The 21,232-nt window shown below is 54.5% G+C and overlaps 11 protein-coding genes across 11 annotated transcripts; 6 read left to right on the top strand and 5 right to left on the bottom strand.

Moving 5' to 3' along the window:
• Window positions 1–265: 265 nt before the first annotated feature.
• On the top strand, window positions 266–1,012 carry WHR41_00193 (uncharacterized protein; the record flags this gene model as incomplete). Its single annotated transcript, XM_069368799.1, has 1 exon — window positions 266–1,012. The coding sequence occupies one exon, from the start codon at window positions 266–268 to the stop codon at window positions 1,010–1,012; it is 747 nt and encodes a 248-aa protein (XP_069233956.1).
• Window positions 1,013–1,210: 198 nt separating this feature from the next.
• On the bottom strand, window positions 1,211–2,344 carry WHR41_00192 (uncharacterized protein). The gene is made up of 2 exons (XM_069368798.1): window positions 1,579–2,344; window positions 1,211–1,521 (listed from the first exon to the last, which is right to left on the bottom strand). Exons 1-2 carry the CDS (start codon window positions 2,154–2,156, stop codon window positions 1,434–1,436), a joined length of 666 nt encoding a protein of 221 aa, XP_069233955.1. The 5' UTR covers window positions 2,157–2,344; the 3' UTR covers window positions 1,211–1,433.
• A 508-nt stretch (window positions 2,345–2,852) lies between these two features.
• WHR41_00191 (uncharacterized protein) lies at window positions 2,853–4,538 on the top strand (the record flags this gene model as incomplete). Its single annotated transcript, XM_069368797.1, has 1 exon — window positions 2,853–4,538. The coding sequence occupies one exon, from the start codon at window positions 2,853–2,855 to the stop codon at window positions 4,536–4,538; it is 1,686 nt and encodes a 561-aa protein (XP_069233954.1).
• Window positions 4,539–4,764: 226 nt separating this feature from the next.
• WHR41_00190 (uncharacterized protein) lies at window positions 4,765–6,002 on the top strand (the record flags this gene model as incomplete). The annotated part of the gene is made up of 4 exons (XM_069368796.1): window positions 4,765–4,992; window positions 5,113–5,208; window positions 5,263–5,358; window positions 5,409–6,002. The coding sequence occupies exons 1-4, from the start codon at window positions 4,846–4,848 to the stop codon at window positions 6,000–6,002; spliced, it is 933 nt and encodes a 310-aa protein (XP_069233953.1). The 5' UTR covers window positions 4,765–4,845.
• Window positions 6,003–6,256: 254 nt separating this feature from the next.
• Window positions 6,257–7,285, top strand: WHR41_00189 (uncharacterized protein; the record flags this gene model as incomplete). The annotated part of the gene is made up of 3 exons (XM_069368795.1): window positions 6,257–6,313; window positions 6,399–6,710; window positions 6,797–7,285. The coding sequence occupies 3 exons, from the start codon at window positions 6,257–6,259 to the stop codon at window positions 6,920–6,922; spliced, it is 495 nt and encodes a 164-aa protein (XP_069234213.1). The 3' UTR covers window positions 6,923–7,285.
• A 119-nt stretch (window positions 7,286–7,404) lies between these two features.
• On the top strand, window positions 7,405–8,041 carry WHR41_00188 (uncharacterized protein; the record flags this gene model as incomplete). Its single annotated transcript, XM_069368794.1, has 2 exons — window positions 7,405–7,440; window positions 7,550–8,041. The coding sequence occupies 2 exons, from the start codon at window positions 7,405–7,407 to the stop codon at window positions 8,039–8,041; spliced, it is 528 nt and encodes a 175-aa protein (XP_069234214.1).
• A 306-nt stretch (window positions 8,042–8,347) lies between these two features.
• On the bottom strand, window positions 8,348–8,842 carry WHR41_00187 (uncharacterized protein; the record flags this gene model as incomplete). Its single annotated transcript, XM_069368793.1, has 1 exon — window positions 8,348–8,842. The coding sequence occupies one exon, from the start codon at window positions 8,840–8,842 to the stop codon at window positions 8,348–8,350; it is 495 nt and encodes a 164-aa protein (XP_069234205.1).
• A 374-nt stretch (window positions 8,843–9,216) lies between these two features.
• WHR41_00186 (uncharacterized protein) lies at window positions 9,217–11,736 on the bottom strand (the record flags this gene model as incomplete). Its single annotated transcript, XM_069368792.1, has 1 exon — window positions 9,217–11,736. The coding sequence occupies one exon, from the start codon at window positions 11,734–11,736 to the stop codon at window positions 9,217–9,219; it is 2,520 nt and encodes an 839-aa protein (XP_069234206.1).
• A 756-nt stretch (window positions 11,737–12,492) lies between these two features.
• WHR41_00185 (uncharacterized protein) lies at window positions 12,493–13,746 on the top strand (the record flags this gene model as incomplete). The annotated part of the gene is made up of 1 exon (XM_069368791.1): window positions 12,493–13,746. One exon carries the CDS (start codon window positions 12,493–12,495, stop codon window positions 13,744–13,746), a length of 1,254 nt encoding a protein of 417 aa, XP_069234207.1.
• Window positions 13,747–13,966: 220 nt separating this feature from the next.
• On the bottom strand, window positions 13,967–18,061 carry WHR41_00184 (uncharacterized protein; the record flags this gene model as incomplete). The annotated part of the gene is made up of 1 exon (XM_069368790.1): window positions 13,967–18,061. The coding sequence occupies one exon, from the start codon at window positions 18,059–18,061 to the stop codon at window positions 13,967–13,969; it is 4,095 nt and encodes a 1,364-aa protein (XP_069234208.1).
• A 590-nt stretch (window positions 18,062–18,651) lies between these two features.
• WHR41_00183 (uncharacterized protein) lies at window positions 18,652–20,982 on the bottom strand. The gene is made up of 2 exons (XM_069368789.1): window positions 20,798–20,982; window positions 18,652–20,742 (listed from the first exon to the last, which is right to left on the bottom strand). Exons 1-2 carry the CDS (start codon window positions 20,835–20,837, stop codon window positions 19,067–19,069), a joined length of 1,716 nt encoding a protein of 571 aa, XP_069234209.1. The 5' UTR covers window positions 20,838–20,982; the 3' UTR covers window positions 18,652–19,066.
• Window positions 20,983–21,232: the final 250 nt, after the last annotated feature.

Genomic DNA, 21,232 nt, shown 5'->3' with positions numbered 1-21,232 from the left:
ACCAGCCGCGTTCTGAATCCCCGACTTCACGTTTCGCGGGGAAGCCGCTTCAGAGCCTCATCGTGCGATTCACTTCACTTCCCTTGACAAACTAACCCGCTCGAATCCGCCCAGTCCAAGCCAATCCCTCCGAGAGTAACTCAAAACCGCTTCTTCTCTTGTGCTCGGTATTGCATCGGCGATCAATCTTTTTTCCGACTGCTAGCTGGCGTGCAAGCCTTCGCGACAGACTCATCAAGCTGCGCGCAACACCGCAACACCCACAATGGCATCTCCTCAACTCCAAAACGGCCACCCATCAACACCGCCTACCACCGATACCGCCAACAAGCCCGCAGATTCACAGCCCAAAGCCGACCCCGAAGCGCCTCTCACCTCACAACAAGACGATGGTCTAAGCAAACGCCCGCGCGATGCGCGCCTCATCCATACAGTGCTGCAAAACCTCGGCGTGCAAAACTACCAAGAGCGGGTCCCGCTGCAGCTCCTCGACTTCGCCTACCGCTACACATCGTCCGTGCTGTCCGACTCGCTGCGCCTGAGCGCGGAGGGATACACGTCTGGAGCGCAGGACAAGCGGCGCGCGGCTGCTGGCGACGACGGGAGCAATATCACTGTGACGGCGCTGAGGCAGGCGATCGCAAGCAGGCAAGGCTATGCGTTCGAGGCCGCGCTGCCGAAGGAGTTCATGTTGGAGCAGGCGCAGGAGCGGAATCGGGTGGCGCTGCCGAAGGTCGAGAGGGGATATGGCGTGCAGTTGCCGGAAGAGAAGTACTGTCTCACTGGAGTTGGCTGGGGTTTGAAGGAAGAGTGGGATTCAGAGGAAGAAGAGGACGAGCCGAGGGTCAATGGAACTGCCGGCGCCGCACCGTCAGCTGCGAAGCAAGAAGATGAAGATATGGGTGGCGTGGACGGTACGGGGGAGGAGGAAGGAGACGAAGAGGGAGAAGGCAAAATGGAGGATATTTTTGGCGAGGGCGGAGACGGCGATGAGGCTATGAAGGAGGACTAGGCTGGTCTTGCCTGGCCCATTCTTCGTGGATATGTCTATCGGTTTAGCGCGGCGTTGGCAGGCTATCTTTCATACCCAGATGCAAAATATATCGCCTTAAATCTTCCCAAACAGAGGATGGTTCCCGAGTTTGGCGGACACAGAACTCCACTTTTCCAGTACCTACTCATACGAGGACTGCACTTAGAGAATGGACACTATTAAGTCGACGGAAAGTGCAGCGTTCAGATATTGAGGGATACAAGCACAGGATAGCCCCGTTTTTCTTTCGCCTGAAACCCACGTCGCATTTGAAGAAGGTCTAGGATGCATCTACCATTTCTGGGGTATGGTATCAATAGATAAAGCAGACTGCCTCGTAATATTACAGCGCTCAACGCCGTGAACCGTGAATCCCCGAGCTTGTGAAACCAGCACAAAACTACCTGAACTTGCTGACAATGACCGCAATGATCAGGAGGACCAGCACGGTGATGATCGCAATCGTCACCATCTTATTAGTGGCCATCCTAATAAATCGTCAGCACAGAACCCTCTCATCGTTTCACCACAGGCTCGGTAAATACCTTCGAGCCATGCCCCTCAGAGTCTTGTTACTCCTGTCCGTGTATCCCTCGCTCTCCAACAGTGTACCCCTCGTGTGCTCAATCGTTTCGCGCTGGCTCGCAAGATCCGAAAGCGTATTACGCCCAATGTCCTCAGTCTCGAGCGCTATCCGCTGGCTCTCGCGCAGCCTGCCGCTGCTCCTCTCCAACCTATCCGTGCCACTCAGCAGCTGCTGCCTCTGCTCCAGCTGCTCATCGCGCGACGGGTCGTCCGTGTACCGGTTGCCGAAAAGCGCCGCCTTGTCGCTCTGGAAGCCCTTGAGCTTACGCTTCGCGGCGTCGACGTCGCTCTCGTAATTCCGGAAGCGCTGATTGACTTTCGTCTTCAGATTCTGCGGGATGTTCGATTTCTCCAAGCGCATCGAATCCAGGATCTCGCCGGCTTCTTCGAGCGCGCGCTCCACCTGGCTGATCGCGGCCTTCCTGGGCTCGCCAGACAGTTCGGGGATCTGGTCGAGTTTCTGGCTGAGGTCGGCTTGTACGAGCTTGAGCTCGGCCTCGTAGCTGCCGAAGCGCTCGGAGCCTGCGTCAGAGTCCATTGTGCTTGTCGATGGAGGGGGCTTCAGTTGGGTGTTTGCCTTCTGCGGCAGCGGTCGCGAAAGGGTGGATGCGGATTGGTGGGGATTTGCAGCGCTGAGGTAATTTAGTTCGAACTGATGCGCCCTGCTGGTCCAACGTATGAGGTAGTCTGCCTGTGTATGGGGGAGTGAGTTAGTGAATGTTGATGCCTTGGAAGCAAGCCCGGGACATCGTCACGCTGCAACTCCACTGCCACGCCGGCTTCCTTCCCGATGTGGCCTAGACCGAGGTCTTGACTGCGGCCAGCGACTCATGCGCGGGGGCCAACAACACGATGTACGTACGCGTTTGGCAGTCCAGTATGTGATCTACAAAGTGCTGGTAAATGTAACAAAAGCGATCCTATACGAGGTTCAATAATAATGCCTATGGCAATGCTATCTCTCTCGTCTTTTGGTCCAGTCTGGACTCCACTATCTCTCCGCCAGGCTAGCCTTTCGGCCCGTTGCTGCCGCTGGTATCCATCGTGCCATCATCGATGATAGAGCAATCGCGCCGTGGTGGGCGCCACACCATTCCTGCCATCTGTGGCTTTGTTCACACCTCCCCCAACGCATATCAATACCTCTTTTTACTAGTCCAGTCTGACGCCGCTAGTGAGTCTATTCGGAGGGAAAGGCAAGGCACATCAGTCTCGCAGCCGGGACGTCAACAAAATGGCGCCTGCCAAAGAACATCGGCGCAAAGTCGCCATCGTAGGCAGCGGTTGTGCTGGTCTGGGTGCCGCTTGGGCGTTGAGGAACACGGATTATGAGGTCCATGTCTTCGAGAAATCGGCCAAGCTGGGAGGCCACACGAATACGCAGCCTTTTGAGGTCGGCGATCAAACGGTGCAGGTCGACACTGGATTCATTGTCATGAACACTGCCACGTATCCCAACTTCATCCGCTTCCTCAAAGAAGTCGGTGTCGATCCTGTCGAGACAGAGATGACATTCGGCGTCTCACGAGATAGTGGCGCTTTTGAATGGTCTGGAGAGGGTCAGGGCATCTTCGCTCAGCGACGCAATTTGTTCAGACCACGACATTGGCGCATGATTTTTGACATTGTCCGCTTCAATCAATTTGCTTTGGACCTTCTGGCTGATGACGACGAGGACGCTCTCAGCCGATTCGGATCGCCGGTTCAGGGCAGGAAATACTCACGAGACATGACCATTGGCGAGTACTTGGAGAAAGAGGGATACTCCAAATCTTTCAAGGACGACTATTTAATCCCGATGACTGCTGCAGTATGGAGTACATCGCCGGACAAGACAAGTCTGGAGTTCCCGGCGCACACGCTGATTCGATTCATGTGGAATCACCACCTCTTATCGACGCTGGCAGTCCGACCACCTTGGCTCACCATTGCCGGCGGATCACAGCGATACATCGATGCGATCGTAAAAGGATATCCTGCCGGCAAGTTGCACGTACATACATCTTGCGAGGTCGCGAACATTGTCAGGCCAACCAAGGAAAAGGATGCAGGTGTCACCGTCTCCTGGATCGACTCTGAGTCCAGTCGCATTCAGGGTGACGTGTTTCATCACGTCGTGATCGCAGCACATGGAGACGACGTGCTCCCAATACTTTCAAAGCATGGCGCGAAAACTGACACAAAGAACTTTGCGAACTCTCCGTCCAAGTTGCAGCAGGTGTCGCAAGAGGAGATGGATGTGTTTTCCGCTTTTCAGACGACTGAGAACGTCTGCTATTTGCACTCAGACCTTACTCTAATGCCCCGACGACGTGCGACATGGACTGCCTGGAACTATCTAACGCATTCCGCGCCCTCAAAGCTCTCTCATCCGGCTGGGGTGAGCTTGACCTACTGCATGAACATCCTCCAGCACCTGCCTGAGAGCAAACTTGGCCCCGTCTTGGTCACCATGAATCCCCGTCACGCGCCAGACCCCGCCCTGACGCAGGGGAAATTCATCTATAGACATCCGCTCTACACAGTCGAGGCCGTTCGTGCGCAGAAGCGCTTGGAGGCTCTGCAAAATACGCGCGGTGTGAGCTACTGCGGCGCCTGGACAAAATACGGCTTTCACGAGGACGGCTTCAGTAGTGGCTTGAAGGTCGCAATCGACCATTTGGGCGCGAAGCTGCCATTCGATTTTGTGGACTCGACGTACTCGAGAGGGCACAAGCCAGAGCTTATTTGGAAGGACTACTTGCTCCGAATGGTGCTGATGGTCACCATGATCTGGATTTCCATTCTTGAGATCGTGCTTGCGCTTCCTGTAGTCAGGACGCTTGTGCCCATCGCAGAGTCCATTGCTTCAAGGGTTCTGGACGCGGTTGAATCTGTGGGTTTGCTGAAAGACCCTGTCGTGAAGACGAAAGTAGGATAGATTCCATACAAAGGCTGATCGCGCTCTTTCTATATATGTCTGTAATGTCAAATTGCCTCGTTCTTCGTGATAAATTTTTGAAGAGCAGCAGTAGTAATGCATTAGGCAAGAGGTAGATCTACGGTTTAGTTTCAATCACATGCTGAATCACAACCAAGTCGTTGATCATGTTCTCCGCTTTGTGCAGCACGCGCTCGCCCCAAACTTCGCCTCCTGCCCCACGAAAGCAAAGCACCTGCGTTCGAGTCCAAAACACCACCAACATCCGCCTTACCGCGATTCTCGATCTGCTAGAAAGGGCAGAAACATGCTGCCGCCAGTGGACCCTATATTACTTGCCAACAACCCTCAATTCGAAGCCCTCTACCGCGACCTGTGCACAAACAAACTGAACCCAGACGGCTCTTCAGGATTCGACCAGAAGGCGCAAAAGGAGCGCGATGTCTTCGCCACCGTAAGCCTCATGACACACTGATAATAACACGATCAATCTCACGAAAGGGTGTCAGCTTCAATGGCTGTCGAAACCTCCCAAACGCAAAAAGGGGCCCATTGTTGACACGACATGGTATAGGATCTGCGAACAGCAATACTTGAAGCAGCGAAACGTGATCTGATCAAATCTGAATTACGGAGCATATCTTGCACAGCCGATACATTACCGGACGAGGTAGGCTCGAGAGTCATCCTGCGTGCTAGAAGGCGATCTGACTTACGCGTGCAGCTGCAAGAGCTGGTTGCTATAACAGCAGCAACTCTGGACGGACAGGTACCCGAAGAAGACCAGGATATTGTGCAGGAGTACGTGGATGCGCTTGTGGTACTGTGGCTCATCGCTCGCATCTCGAGGTCTATTGCTAAGTGAGATAGGAAAACCCCTCACGAGTTGCAGCGTCCATTGAACGTAATCTGAACAAGAATGCGGCGATACTGGCACGTGTTATATCGCCAGAGGATAGGATGGATGCTGCCTACATACCCCAAACTCTGGCCAACCTGAGACGGTCGCTCGCGACGAGCAGATCAGACCTTGCGGCAGCTCGCCTGAAAGTCACACACGAGACTAACATGGTGCACGACCTGTACAAACAAATCTACATCACCAGCATCAGGCTATTGGAGCAAACCATCCACGGCGCAGTCTCACGAGCCTCCAAAGCCAAAGCGGAATATCTAGCCATAGTCGCCGAAGGCATGGCGAAAAAGCTCGGTGTCCAGCATCAGCAGCTTCTTTCGCAAATTTACTCGAGCGAGATGCAGGCCGAGCTTCGCGAGCGCTCTGCGGAGATGTCGAGGGAGAAGATCAGCCTGAGGCGCAAAATCGAGTCCGCGGAGGAGAAGCTAGAGCAGTACCGGGCGGGCAGGGGTATGGAGAGCATGGCGGACGAATATGCGGAGATTTTGCGGGAGACAGCGAGGGCGCGTGGTGACATCGCTAAGCTTGACGCACAGCGTCGTCTATGAGACAAGTGGATCGTTTAATATCGCGAAGGATGCAGCTTGCAGCGTATTAGGCAGTTCTTGGCAGCTGTCTCGTTTGCAAGCCCAATCGAAACGCTCCATGACCGTGCCGATCAGTCCGGCTGAGCCTGAGCTATTCGTGCAGTATGTTCCGAGGTAACGTGTATGTGGGCGTTACAAGCGTAGTCTGTCCAACGTCCTCTACATTGTTCTCTTCCCAGTGATTCTTCGAGTCACACCATCACCGTGAAACCAAAATGACAGACGTGCTCCCTCAGACGAAGCATCTCATCGAAGGGGCAATAAAGCAAAAGGTACGCTTTGAGCCTACTGATTTACATAATCTGACCCAACACGGGTGTATGAAATCGTAAGCGGCAACATTGACACCACTCGCAGCTGAAATCCCTCCCGACCAGACCCTTCTACATGACCTGGTTCGAAAACCTCGAGGTGACTTCAGCAGTGCAATATTCCCCAACGCAGTCGAAAGTCAGCTTCCGCTTTGCTGTACACCCCGAGTATCTGAACCCTGGCAAGACCCTCGCGGGCGCAGCTCAGACGCTTTTCCACGACGTGTGTACAATGTACTGCCTGGGTCCACTTGCTCGGGAACCGGACTTTTGGTGCAGTCACGGGACATCGAGGTCGTTCAACGTAAACCTTCTTCGACCTGCGAGGGAAGGAGATGTGCTGACGATGGAGTGTGAGGTGAGTCCGGATTATGCTCCTGAAGCCCGAAATAATGGGTCAAGAGCAGAACTTCGATAAGACTCTGAAAGCTGAGAATTTCGCAGACAGTCAGCGTTGGCAAACGCTTAGCTTTGCTCAGAGGAGTGTTGAAAAAGGAAGACGGCTCTGTAGTGAGCACATGCGAACATGAGCTCTACAATGTCGATGCGGACAAAGGAAACAAGCTGTGATGGTCTCGAGCTTCTTCACTGAACTTGGGCTAGATAACTGCATGCAGACAGACGAGCATATGCTTCGCGACCCTTTCAACATCCTAATTGGATCGTAAATAAGAAATGGGCTATCGAAATCGACTCCTAACACGCCGCATCAGCACCGATCTTCCATATTCCGACACCTCCGTTGCTCATGATGGTATCAGGGTCCACAACGGGAAGCCTGTGCATTATCCCTTTCAGCCAAAACCGCTGCAGATCAGATCACTCTTAGTACTCAACAAGTTACGAATCTGCTACCAACGAATCGTATCTCAAAAATACGTGCCGTGCCAGTGTGTTTATATGGCTCAATCGCATGCTATGCTCATGCTTTCCTAACAATATCCCGATCCCATATGATCTTGTGAACACTAATTCTACTGTGTTAGATCCACTCCTCATTTGGCGTTCCTTCCATAGGAAGCAAAGTTGGAGACCAATCAGAGATCGGAAAGATGTCAGAGTCAGATACGATTGACGTGACCGGCCTGGTGAGCAAATCGTTTCACGATGGACCTGTAGCGAGGAAGGTAAAATCTTAGCCCCCAATACCGATTCACAAAGCCACATTAGGCCAGAGTAACTGATTATGGCAAACAGTCAAAAGGAAAGCCGCAATTTCAATCTCGCTGGAAGGACTCCACGACCGTAGTATCAGCGGTCAAAAGCCACCTGAGCGTCAAAATCGCATGGAGGTTCCCGGTCGAGTACGAATATTGCAACCCTGCAGATCTTCTCCATGGGGCAGCTCAGTGCATGGCGTACGACATAGCGATGGCATACTTGCCGTTCCCATTGGCGAAGCGTGGGTTCTGGGAGGAAATGGGCTTCAGTCGAAACTTCAGCATCAATTTCCTAAGGACTGCGAGACTTGGTGAGTGGGTTCGAATGGAGATGGAGGTAAGTGTTCCTATACAAGGGTCCTTGCGTCTATCAGTCAAGGTACTAACATTGCCCTTGATCGTTCAAATCGGCAAGACTATGTGTTTGCTGCAGGGCGTGATGAAAAGGGAAAGAGATGGCGCTATCATTAGCACCTGCGAGCAGAACAAGTACAACAGCGGTGGTGGGAACATGATGGGCAAGCTTTAGCGTGTAATCATAATATCGTGAACGTGTGCTTCCTTTGCAATTCGTCTGACACCTGCGAGTGCAGCAAAATCCGCTTCTTGCAATGACAACATGGACAGCACCTGAAGGCTCGCCGATAGCAATGCGCGCAAGGGAATCAATACGTTGTTCAAGGTGGCTGTAGCGTCCACAAACGTTTAACAATGTTCCTACCCATCTATTGCCACTATTGCATACTCGCCTTTTTGAAGACGTGTGCCAGAGGCGCCGCCGTATGTAGATATAGATCTGCCTCCGCATTCACGATCCGTAACATAGTTCCTCCTCTTAAAAGTCCGTCACTCTTCCATTGTAGCTCCAATCGCTCGTCTCGCCCCATCTCAGAGGGTTGTTCTTCGGGCCTCCCACCTCTCCAGTCTTCGGGTTCACATCGCCCTCGAACTCAGGCGCAGCGCCTCGCCGGACATTCGGGTGTAGCTCCTCTCCTTCGCCATTCGCAGACACTCTCGCGCGCTCCTTCAGCTGCGCAAGCATGTCATCCGCCTGAGCTGAGCGCGCGGGCTCGCCCACGTTGCCGTGCTCGTCCGCGACGGGGTTCTTGGTAGGCGGCGCGGGGTCCGTGGGTGAAGAGGCCGAGCGCGGAGTGCTGAAGGCGCCGGTAGATTGCTCTTGCAATTTCTCGAAGATCTCCTGCTCTTCCTTAGGGAGACGTGGTGGCGATGGTTGCGGGCTCCAGGATGATTTGACGGGCTGCGTCGTGGAGAATGGGCGGCGGAAGAAGCCTGGCCGCACGGTGCGGAATGCTCGTGTGATGGGCTGCATGATGATCTCGGATGTGCGGTGATATAACCTGCGTTTTGTGATATTCCTTGTGATGTTTCGAAATACAAGGCCTAAGAATATCTAAAGGCGTCGTTCAAGCGGGCACTCGCAACGAATGCCAAACTTCCGTCTATCTCCGCTCACGTCCACTGATGTCACCGAACATCTGTGAGCGCGCCTCGTCTTGCGGAACGCCTAAGGCAATAACACTCTCTCGCGTGTGAGATGACTATTGACTAGAGCTACATAATCAAGCTTACCGTGGACAGTGTGAGAAATATGTTCCTGATCATGTATGAACGCAAAGAGAATTTTTCATTTCATGATACCGGATCGTAATCTAAATTCGTGTGAGAAGGCGTGCTTCACAACTCTCACTCCTCCATCCTGCCCTCGAGCTCCTCCGGAACATCTTCCTCCTCCTCATCGCCCTCGACGACAGCAGCCTCCAACTCCATACCGGGTTGGAAGGCCCTGGCAGGTCTGGGCCAAACGCGCTTGTACAAGCTGATGGCGACAGCGTCCATGGGGTTGATTTTGCCGTCGAAGGTGGCCTTGAAGTAGCCGTGCGTGCCGAGAGTCTCCTTGATCCAGCCTTGTCTGCCGCGGCGGGTCCAGAGCTGAATGGCCTTGAAGTACTCGACGTCTTCGTTGTTGAAGAACATGTAGCGGATCGTGACGACCTTCTTGTTGATCTTGTAAGGGTGGCCAGTGAGGATGACACGCTTTGCGACGATGCGCGAGGTGGAGGGTGCAAGAGACGTTCCGGTCGCGATGAGCTCAAGAGTTGGCTTTTGCATGGCGTTCGCCAAATCGGACACGGCATCGTTTTCGCTGGAGCCTTGCACGGTCGGCAGGAAGTACAGACAAGGGATGCTGCCCCATCCGATGGGTCCAATGAAGGACGCCACTGCGGTCTGCCCAGGGTGCAGGAAGCGATTAAACTTGTGCACATTGTTGGGCGTGTTGCCTGCTTGGCTGAAAAGTGGGTTGACCACCATGCGGCGTGGTCCGCATTGAAGAACCATCTGGGTCTTGCTCTTGAGCGGGCTAGGGTGCTCAGATGACAATGTGATAGATGTATTGACATTAGTCCGCTTGTGCTCGTGGCGGAGGAGAGAGAAGATAGCAGTGGGTCGAGGCTGGTTTTGCAGTTCATTGGCCTGCTCAGGTGCAATGCGCAACTGAATGTTAACGCGGGTACCGGCCTTGATGCCACCCTCAAGGCTTTCCTTCAGGATCCTGTTCTTGGTCGACTTGTAGTCTGCAATCTCGAGAAGACGCGACCACTCTTCGGGCTCATATGGCCTGTCCTCTTCTGTCTCCCAATGGCTAGTGCGCATGTTCTTTAAGCCGCGGTAACGGGCCAGCCTCTCCTTGGCTGACATATTTGGGAGCAGTTCTATCTCGTCTGGGAACTCGAGATCATCTTCGGCTTCCTCACGGCGCTGCTTGCGATATTGTGCGAGCTGATCCGCTTCTTCCTCGATGGCTCGGTCCTCAAACATCTCGCTCTGAGGGTATTCGGACGGTGCAGCCTCAGTGGGCTCGCGCATAGCCTCGTCGAAGTGACCATCTGCTGGGCCAGCCGCAGGGGCTTCACCGAAGTCCATGTCCTCATCTTCGTCGTCATCCACTGACTCCAGATCCGAACCAGAATCCGATACATCTCCCAGGAACCAGGCAGCCTGGTACTTGCTCGTACCTCTGGGCAAGCGCTTAGGTTTCGCAATGGCGTCCGACGGGTCTTCATCCTCATCAAAGTAACGATGATCGTCCAATAACACGTGCTTCCGTTCAGAAGGCGCGATAGAGGTGGCACCCATCGTCATGCCATCCTCATCCATCAAGGTCTCCTCCGGAGCAAGTTCGGCCAGGTCGTCCTGATCCTCAGTTGGCATTTCCAATACCTGATCACCTTCGGATGCATCCACGGCCATCTCATTAGATTTTGCATGCTGCTTCTTCTTAGTCTCCAGAGGTGCGGCGGTAATCTTCTCGATCTGGAAATCTCCCCAGTCTCCCACCTGCAACAGTCTATCGGCCTTCAAGTTCTTACCTCGTACCACACCTGCAATAATGCATTGTTGATCCTCCCACTTGACTTCTTCGGGAACGATCCAGCTCCTGTCTTGTCTCCACCTGATACCCTTCGGCATGGTCGTGCATAAACTGCGCATCACATTGCTGCTGTCTTGCCGGCTGCTTAAATCGTGAACCTTCTCGAGAGTTGCGAAAAAGTGAGTGATGAAGCTTTTCAAGCTTTTAAGAACATCCGGTCGCTTCTTAGCAGGTTCAATCTTGTTCAAATTGTGCACTCCGGTCATGACCGTGCTGACACCCTGCGATTCGATGCAGCGAAGCATGTGCTCACCGAGCTCATCAACCTCCTCTTCAGCGCTAAGTACGAACAGTACAAAGTCCGCTACACGACAGGCGTCTAAACACTCCAGCAGATCTCTAGATGGTGTGAGGTATTGCAGCTTCTGCTTGAACCTGGGAATATCAAGTCTCCAAGTGCCGGCCTCAGGCGCCTCGGCTTCAACATCGACACTGCGGTTCAACTCTTCCACGACGCTCTTGCTGTTGACATCTTCGCAAAGTGGCACGATCGCGACAATCCTGGGTGCTCCATCTCTTCCACTGAAAACACTGCTGTCTGCGGCCAATTTGGCAGAGTGGGAGATGCGCTTCTGTTTTTGCTGGTTCCTGCGGACGAGTTTTGACATGACCTGCTGGTGAGGAGTTTTGCGCGATCCAGTCTCGAGTGAGTCGACCTTGCCCTTGGTGCGTTCCTTCAGAGCCGACTTGGAAGCGTGACGAGTCTTGTAAGGCTTGTTGGTGGATTTTGTAGTCGAGCGATGGTGGTGTTGCTCACCGCTTGGGGCACCCATTTTGCCGCCGGCCTCGAAGCGGAAAGGGATGTTAAGAGAAGCCACAGTGAATGTGTGATTGCAGACTCGTCCTGAGCATGCGACCGACTCTTGCGACCCGCACTCACAGGCGCTTTTTTCGACTGCTGCCCACCTTGGAGGCTAATCGATAAGAAGCGGGAGCTAATGCAGGCAGCCGGGAGCCTAAACCTACGACCCTCGCAAATACACTAAACCCGCATTTTACCGGACGAGAGTGATAACATATCCATCTTTTGGAGCTCATTGACGGAATCGTGACTGAATCGCGCTCAGAATATTATGTCCTCGTCATTTGCTCATCTTCCGTCGACGCGACTTTGAACACCCGAATGACCTCGTAGACTTGATGAGCCCAGGGTGGCGAATTGAGCCGCTGTATTCTTATGCTTGAGCAACTGCGACGGAATCGGACTGCAACAGCGTCTCAACCTGCCTGCGCTTGATGGCAAGCATACGTGCCACATGAATGCATGGCTGCCTAGCTTTTAGGATGCATAAGAACATTGTGCTCCTGATTTGTTTCTGACGAGGCCGGAGAGCGGTCCACTCTGCTCCTCTCAAATGACGTTGATCCGCCATCATCTCTCGTAGGGTCTCGCCTCTGCTCACATCACAGCAGATTACAGATCGCCTTCAATGACTGCATACAAGTAGGTTTTCCGTTCTCTCTTGATCCCTCGTGTCTCCCCTTTCCTTCTACACACCACCTCAACGTCCATTGTCAAAAGTTACAAAATGTCTACACCTCAGCCATTCTACGAGCTCAAATGCACAACCAACCAGTACCCTTGGGGTAAAGTTGGTAAGGAGTCTGTCTCCGCTCGCCTGTGTGCTAAGCAGCCTGGATATGGCGACAACGGCCCCAAGTCGGACTTCAAGCTCGACGAGAGCAAGCCCTACGCCGAGATGTGGATGGGCACCTACCCTGTTCTACCCTCCTACATCGCCTCCACTGGTGAGGATCTGCAAGATGTTCTGGACAAGTACCCGAAGGAGCTCGTTGGTGAAAACATGATCAAGAAGTTCGGTCACTCTAAGGTCCCTTATCTGCCCAAGGTCCTTTCGATCGCAAAGGCTCTGCCACTTCAAGTTCATCCCAACAAGGAACTTTCTTCCAAGCTCCATGAGCAAGACCCTCAGAACTTCACCGATCCCAACCACAAGCCTGAGATTGCTTTGGCGCTCTCGAAATTCGAGGCTTTCTGCGGCTTCAAGCCCAAGGAGCAAATTGCCTACCTCACTGAGTTCGACTTCTTGAAGAAGTTCCTCCCCAACAGCAATGAAAAGGGATTTACCCAAGAATCGATCAAGACATTCGTCCGCAACATTCTTGTAGCCGACCAGGACGCCCTCAAATCGACCTACAAGTCCTTGACGTCCACCGACCCCTCTGCCTTCGGCAACGACACCTACATCCCTAAGCTCGCTCCTCGTCTCGCTGAGCAATACGACGAGGCCGACCCAGGTGTTCTCGTCGCTCTACTCACGATGAACTTCCTCACCCTGAACCCAGGTGAGGCGATCTACATCCCGGCGGACGGCATTCACGCCTATCTTTCTGGCGACATCATCGAGTGCATGGCGCGCTCCAATAACGTGCTGAACACCGGCTTCTGCCCTAAGGCCGAGCGCTCCTCTGCGGACCTCTTCACCTCCACCCTGACGTTCAGCCCGCACAACAAGGACGAATGCATGCTGCTGCCAAAGCCTTACAAGCGCAGCAAGAACGGCAAGACCGACATCCTCGCGCCGCCTCTTAGCGAATTCGACATGCTCCAGATGACTCTCAAGGGTGGCGAGAAAGAGAGTCTCGAGAAGATCGAGGGCAACGGCGTGCTACTTGCTACTCAGGGTAGCGCCACTTTGACCGCCAACGGCCAGAAAACGGAGCTCAAGGAGGGCCAGGTGTACTTCATTGCTCCCAACGTGGAGCTCGAGTTTGAGGCTGGCAAGGACGGTCTTCTCATGCACGAGGCCGTCTGCCGCTAAGAAACGATTTTGACGACGAGATACGAGGAATGAGATAGTGGAAACAAAAGCCGTAGTTAGCCATAGCCGGCGTGACGTCTAGGATTGTAGTGTACGCGATTAATGGAAGTTACTTTAGACCTCGACATGGATATGGAGAGTTCTTGATCGCTTCATTGCTTTACATGGGTATATTCGTCTGCTCTAGCAACTACACTGTACATACGTTGATCGTCGTGAGCTACGCTGCCGGTGAATCGACTTCCGGCTGGACGATCTTCGGCTCAGCGGCGTGCACGTCTTTCGTCGCCTTTTGCACTTTCCTCGGCGCGGCCACAGCAGCCTTTCTGACCACATCACGCCTCCAACCACGCCAGGCTTCCCATTCCTCGCGTCTGCTCTCGACTTTCCACCGGCTGCTCTCCTTCACTGGTCGCCACGCCAGCTTGTTCTCGGGTAACAGCGTCAAGTCGACGATGTGGGAAGTCTCTGCTGTGCCTAGATGGAGCAGCCGCGCGAGAACGTCTTTGCCCTCCTTGTGCAGCGCCTCCTGCCGCTTGCGCTTGTCCGTCTTCGGAGGCAAGAGCGGCTGGTGCAGCCAACTGTTGGTCGAAGCGACGAAGTCGGGCGGCGGGAGACGAAGGCGCTGGTTTTCAGATTGCAAGTATCGAACTGCGCCCTGCAATGATGTGATTTGGTGCTCTTGCCGGCTGAGGGTAAGCTGCGCGCCAGCGCCCATTGCATTCGCATCCAGAGCCTGGCCCGAGGATCGCTTGCCACGGTGCTCCGCGATACGGGAAGACTCGCTGCGCGCGCGTTCGACGGCCTGCTCTGCCTCTTTCTTGGCCTGGATGAGCTCGGCTTTGGCCTTCTTCTCGGCATCTCTTGCTTCGTGCATATCTTGCTCGAGCTGTGCAATCTTGGCCGAGCGTTTGCTGGCGTCACGCATTTTGGCTTCGAGCATTTCGATCTGTACACTCTGCTCGTCGAGCTCAGTGTCTTTCTCTTTGAGGACCATCTCACGTTCCTTGATAGTCTCACGGGCTCGTGCAAGCTCTGCTTCAGTGTCGATGGATGTGAGCTTGGTTTGCTTGAGCTGGTCCGCACGTGCGACCCATGGTGCTGGCGCCCTTTCGAACTCAACGGTGTTGTCCAGATCGGTTGGCAACGAAGCGAGATCGGCGAGAGCGTCTGAGAGGTCTCGCAAACGGCTAGCAAGTGTATTAAACGGGCCAGCTTCTGGGGTCGAGAGCTCAAACGAGTCGGATGCTGCCCGGGATATAGCGCTCGCAACTTCGTGAGGCGTGAAAGGGTCGGCTCTGCCTTCGTCACCAAACAGCATCTGCAAAGCATCTCCTGCCTGACGGCCGAAAACGCTGATTTGCTTCGCGATCGACTCGGCGCTATCGAATGACTCGTCGCATGACTTCTCGAGAGTAAGAGATCGGGCCTGCAGGTCGGACAAAGCGCGGTGAGCCTTGCCTGTCGTCACCTTGGCACTTCTTGCTTGGGAAATCAATGCATCCGCACGAGCGATAATTTGTCTTGCGTCTGAGAGGCTCTCATCGTCATCTTCGCTCTCGTTTTCCTTGTCCTCAGCCTGAGAGACTCGCAGCTTGCTCTCGATAAGCATCTTCGCAATCCCGAGGGCGGAGGCAGTACTTTCAAGTTGGCTTTGCAGGCAGAGCGTTCGCATGAGCAGACTGTCCGCATGACTACTCAAGTCATCTTCTTTCACATGAAGGCTTGCGAGATGTGCCATAACGGCGACAGACCGTTGAAGCTCGTCAGCCATGTCCTTCTCTTTCAGGTCGTCCCGCCTGAGAGCATCGATGTAGCTGTTCAGAGCTCTCTCGACTGGCTCTAGCTCGTGCAGGGCGCCTTCGTAGCTGGCAAACTCCTCAACACTGCACGTGCATACAGAATTGACGAAGCGATCCGCCATGGAGGAAACCCAGGTAAGCTTGTCCATGACATCGCAGGCAGCGAAGACGTTTTCGTCCAGCCCTCTCGTTCCGAAAGAAGCAATACGCTCTTTGACAAAGCCATGCACAAGGTTTGCTTTGAAGGCAATGCGCTTGAACCGTAGCAGAGCCAACACGCTATCTCTCTCGGCTTGGAAGGCATCAGGCAAGAACAGCTGGACAATTGATAGATGCTCGGATGCTTCCTGGGCATCCAGTCTACGCAGTTCTAAGTCGATGGTTTTTACCTGGGTCTTTGCGGCACTTGACTGCAGCTTCATGTTGAGATCCAGCATTGCGCGAGACTTCGTGTTCAGATCGGCAGCTTCAGTATCAGAAATCTGCTTTGAGGCTTGCATGTCCTGCAAGTCGCTCTGTAGTTGAGTGACCAGCTCGCGGAAACGGTTGATTGTATAGTCGGCGTCGTCGAGCGCCTCTTGCTGTTGCTTTGCCGTTCTTTCACGGTCATAGAGGAGGCTGTCTTTGAAATCGATCTCATCGGTAAGCTGCTTTTCAACTTCGATGTGGTTGATCTCAAGCTCGTCGTTCAGCTCCTTGATGTTCTCAAGATCCTCAACCGTGACGCGGAGCTCATCAAGCTTCTCCTGCATTGTCATGTTGCGCTCGGTGAGCTCTTCGATCATCTCTTCTGCACCCAGTGCAGCCTCGAGCTGTTGACGAAGGTCGTCAGCTGTAGCCTCGCTGGACAGCAGCTTCTCCTTGGCATCATCGAATTGCTTCCGGAAGGCCTCGAACTCTTTAACCTGCGCTTCAAGATCATGCACCTGTTCCTTGAGCTCTCCTTCTCGGTCTTGAGTCAGATCGCGAAGTCGAAGAAGGGCGTCACGCAGCCGTTCGTTTTCCTTCTCCATTTGCAGCCAGCCAGCACTTGTACGTTCCTCGGGGCTCATCTCTTTGCTGAACTCCGTATTTTCGTCGCGGAGAAGCTCCACTTCCAATTCGAGTTCCTCTTGTTTCGATCGAAGAGCTTCGAGCTCAGCTTTCAGGCCTTCCGCCATTTCCTCCGCCATTTCTTTGTCGAGAAGAGCCATCTCCATGATGCTCTCATGTTCCATTTGCAGCTCCTCAACGCTCTGACCCTTGCTCTCTGCCTCGCTCAGCTTTTTCTTGAGGTCCGCGAGCTCTTGCTGTTGTGGCTGGTATTTCTTTTGCAGCTTCTCAATGATGCCCTGGTATCGGTCGCGATCCTGCTCAGCTGACTCCAGCGTTTTCTTGATCTCACGGCTCTCTTGCTGCTTCCGCTCGAGTAACCTGATCTTAGCCTCAAGCTCTTCGATCTGCCTTGCAGCTTGCGTCGAGCTTCGAATAGTACGCTGTGAATGGATCGAGGCGGAGGGAGAAGACCCGCGTCGTGATGTGGTCGGTTTCGAGGTGGTGTCGTCTGGTATGGGAGGTGGTGGCGGCGGTGCAAAATTGGTCTTGACAGGCTCTTCCTCGCCATCTTCCCCATCCTCCTGTTCGGCCTCAGACTGGCTCCTAGCTGAGGAAACATTGCTCTCTCGAGGTGAGAGTAGATCTGAGGGCGTCGATGCTCCTTCGCCTGCCTGGCTAGGCCTCTTCTCGGGCTCCCTACGGCCGGGAGCAGGTCGTGCGCCGGGAACGGGACGAGCAGCTGGTGTCCTACCTGGGGCTGTGCGAGAAGCGGGCGCCCTCGTACTCGAAGGAGCAGCCAAGGAAGGCCTCGTCGTTCTCGAAGCAGCAGTAGCCGGCGCAGGAGGGCCCATTGACGTCCGTTTCGAAGTAGTCGTGCTCTGAGGCGTGACACTCGGCCGCGACCTATGGGTCGGTGTTGCGCCAGTCGTTCCTGTTGTCCTTCTAGAAGCAGCAGTCGCCGGCGTACTCGTCCTAGAAGCCGCCGCACCCACTCCGCCATTCAGTCCGAGCTGCTTCGTCGGGCTCTTAGTCGGACTTCTCAAGCCGCTCAGACCGGTCCTGGCGCCCGGAGTCGGGCTTGCGGTCCCTGCGACCGCGCTCGTTCTCCTCACATGCCCAGCATCTTGCTTTTTCGCTCCGTTGACTCCAGCGTGCAAACTTGAAGGACGCGATCGTGCTGCCCCAGGCGCTCCAGGCACTGTCGTCGCCGGCTTAGGTTTTGCTTGTGGTTGCGGTGGTTCTGGCTGTTCCAGGACTTGTCTCACGCCGGCAGAGCGCAAAAACATTCCATAGCCCTGCTCGCAACTGAAATACCGCTCTCCCTGAACAGCACCATCATTCTTGCCGGACTGCTCCTCCAGTTCTATACCAACCCACTCGCCAGGTTGGAAATGCACGCGGCCGACGTGACGGACGACGGCAATCCGGCCATCGTTGAGCTCGATGATTTGACCGACAGAGAGGTCGGCCGCATTCATAGTAGGTCGTTCGATATCGTCGCGCTCTCGCCGAGCATCGTTGTTTGCGAGCCAGAATTATTCGAACGTGTCGTGCAATAGCAAGGTTCGTCAGTATTTACCAGCTTCCCCATTCGGTGTTCCCTGAACTTGACCTGACGAACGCGGGTTGAAGGCGCGTGCGCGGCTCGGCTTAGTTCCGCATTCAAGAGCCATGTCACGTGACAATTTGGGCTAGAATTGATCGAATGCCTTCGTGTATTGGTATGGGTTGATGATTATGAGAGGCAAATTCGAAAAAGAAAGCTGGTATGAACAAAGTATAAGAAAAACCTTTTGAGAGCTACAGAGCTACAAACATGATCAAAAGAACAAGACCACCTGCACCATAACCAGCGGGTATCTTCAATGTCGAATATCGTGAGGCGCATGACGTCCTCCGCATGCTCACAGTAGCAACAAGAAGTCGACAAAACATTCTAGCCTTCGCACCTCGAGCCAAGGCATAGAGACCGAGGTTACGATCGGCAGAGAGCGCCAGACCTTACCGAAGACGAGTCCGGTTGATGACGATTTGCATAAATCAAGCTGCGAATACCCAGATCTCGCTTTTGAGCATGCTGGCTCAAAAGACGATCATACGTATGTGGTGAATCGCGATAATTCGCGCAGTACGCGCTAGGCGTATCATGTCGTATCCAGAAATTGGAGCAGCAGGCTAATGCGAGAACGTTGGTGGAAGACAACCAGAGATTCAGCGAGACGACCATCAGTCGTAGCACAGAGTCACAACGATCCGTATATGCAAACGCGCCAGAAATGGCTACAGCACTGGACAGTCAAACGCAGACGTAGTCACCAGACGGCCATTACCAGGTAAGTCACGGCAGCGTGAGTCACAGGGCGGCGGGTAAGTGAAGCAGAGTGAAGCGCAATGTGATCCGGAGAAAGAGATCCAGGGCAAGCCATCACCATCACGGACACGGCGTTCACGTCTCACGTCGAGTATGGTCGCATGTCAATGGCTTACTGCGAACCAGGAGCACCAGCACCCGGTTGCTGGCCCTGCGCCAGCATCTGCTGCATGTACCACTGCGCGTAGAACTGCTGGTACGCCTGGTTGGGATCTTGGGCCGGAGTGCCCGAAGCGCCCTGTGTGGGTGTGCCCTGTTGAGGAAGAGCGGGCATCTGGAACGAAGGCATAGCAGGCGCGGCCTGCTGCTGCTGCTGGGGCATGTATTGCCCGTAGCCCGACATCGCGGGTTGTTGCTGCTGTTGTGAGTATGCATCGTAAGACGACCCTTGGTCGTAGCCACTGCCACCACGGCCGCCTCCGCCTCTTCCACCACGGCCACCGGCCATGCCGTCACGTTCCTGGACGGTTTCAACCTTTTCCCAGATAACTCGCTCAGCTTCCTCCATTGCACGGGGTGTGCCTTCGAGGTCAATGTCGCGGTTGATATCCGGAGCCTGGGGTTGGTGAACGTTGATCTTGCAGCCGCTGGTGCGCTGAAGATCTTTGATAGTCTCACCACCTTTGCCAATAATCATACCAACAGCCTGAGAAGGAACCTGGATCGTCTTCGAAGATCCGCCAGCGCCTCCGCGGTTGTTGTCAAAGCCGCGTTCGCGCATCGGGTTCGCGTTAGATCCGGTGACAGCTCCACCTTGGCCCCTGCTGTCGCTTTCAACAATTTCAAGAATGAGATCCTTGGCGATGCCAACAGACTGCGGACTGCCAATGAGATTGATGGGCCTCAAGCCGTTGATGCTCTTGGTCTCGCCGAGAATGTTGACGTGGCAGCCGCTGCGCTCTTGCAAATCCTTGATTGTTTCGCCACCACGGCCGATGATGAGTCCAACAGTCTTGTCGGGCACCATCACCTGGGTGCTATCCTCCCCATCCCGAAGCGCAGGCAAGTTTACTTTCGCACGGCCAGGCATGCCCGCAGTGTATGCGCCCTTGTCTTGCATGACATTTGGACCGCCATTCTCCTCGATGATGCCAAAAATGGCGGCCTTGGCGGCTTCTCTGCTGCGAGGAGCACCACTGATAGTACATTGACGCTCAGCTCCATTAGGGTCCTTCGCCGAGAGGAATTGCACGCGTGCGCCTGATTCGCCCTCTACTTTTCGCAAATTCTCTCCGCCGCGACCAATAATCAGACCTACGAGGGACGACTTTACGCGGATTGTTTCGGAATCGCCGTCGCCTGAGCCACGCTGGGACTGGTTGTCCCTGGAGTTACGGTAGCCGCGATCAGGCGAGTTCGATCTGCGATAGCTGCCGCGCCTCGGGTCGTCACGGCGCTCATCACGGTAGGGGTTGCTGTATGTGTCGCGCCTCGGCGGCGAGCGCGACCTGGATCGCGAAGGCTGGTATCCGCGGCCGCCGAGTCTAGGGTCGTCGCGCGGTGAGCCTGCTCTCGGATCGTACGAGGGCACGCCCCTGTTGGCTGCGATGTTCTTGGCCTTTGCAATCGCCTCCGCGATGCTCACAGATCCACTTGCAGAAGGCTTGATGGCGTTCAGATCAAGGCTGCCGCTACTAGTAGGCGGAGGAAGGTATGCGCCGGGGGGCGCGCTGGGCGGTTGCGCCGGGACTGCGCCAGGATACGGCGCGGGCGGCGGTTGACTCGGCGGCTGTTGCGGTTGCTGTTGAGGAGTCGCGGTACTAGGTGTGCTGCCCTGGTTCTGCTGGGCTATTCGACAGTCAGTTGTTGCTCGATGTGCTTAATGATTTGTGCGCGCGCTCACCCAAAGCCGCCAGAATCGAGGAGATGTCGGGCTGTGCCATGTTGGCGAAATGAGTGTCGGTGGTCAGCTGATGCTTGCGCGTGTGCGCTATGCTGCCAGTATTCAAGGTAAGGTAGGGTTGATGCGCTGTGCGTGAATGCGCTCGAGGGTGTAGGAACAAAGGAGGGGAGGTTGGTAGGCGCAATGGGAAGTGGGCGAGACTGCTGGTTTTGCGCGTGCTCTTTGAAGAGTCCGTGCGCGGCCGGATTGGACGCGCAATTGGTCATTCATTGATAGCATCTTGATCTCACGTGTCTGTCCAATTTATCTTCACTTCTTCACATGTAAATGAGCAACATACATATTTGAGCAACCAGGAATCGCATTGCGACCATTGACTGGACGAGGCAACATCAGCATCATTTTACACGACTCGGAGTTTTAAATCCGTCACTG

This window comes from Cladosporium halotolerans (assembly GCF_011745625.1).
Source record: "Cladosporium halotolerans strain TM138-S3 chromosome Unknown Sca1, whole genome shotgun sequence".
NCBI classification, from domain to species: Eukaryota; Fungi; Ascomycota; class Dothideomycetes; order Cladosporiales; family Cladosporiaceae; genus Cladosporium; species Cladosporium halotolerans.
Note: the sequence above shows the minus strand (reverse complement) of the source record. Positions and strands in the feature narration are given on the sequence as shown.

Bases quoted from the DNA above. Each gene is read 5' to 3' on its own strand.
- WHR41_00192 (XM_069368798.1), bottom strand. From the start codon at position 2,156: ATGGACTCTGACGCAGGCTCCGAGCGCTTCGGCAGCTACGAGGCCGAG. The intron at 1,522-1,578 runs GTATTTACCGAG...ACGATTTATTAG, and splicing joins CTGAGGGGCATGGCTCGAAG to GATGGCCACTAATAAGATGG.
- WHR41_00183 (XM_069368789.1), bottom strand. From the start codon at position 20,837: ATGGCACAGCCCGACATCTCCTCGATTCTGGCGGCTTTGG. The intron at 20,743-20,797 runs GTGAGCGCGCGC...ACTGTCGAATAG, and splicing joins CTCGATTCTGGCGGCTTTGG to CCCAGCAGAACCAGGGCAGC.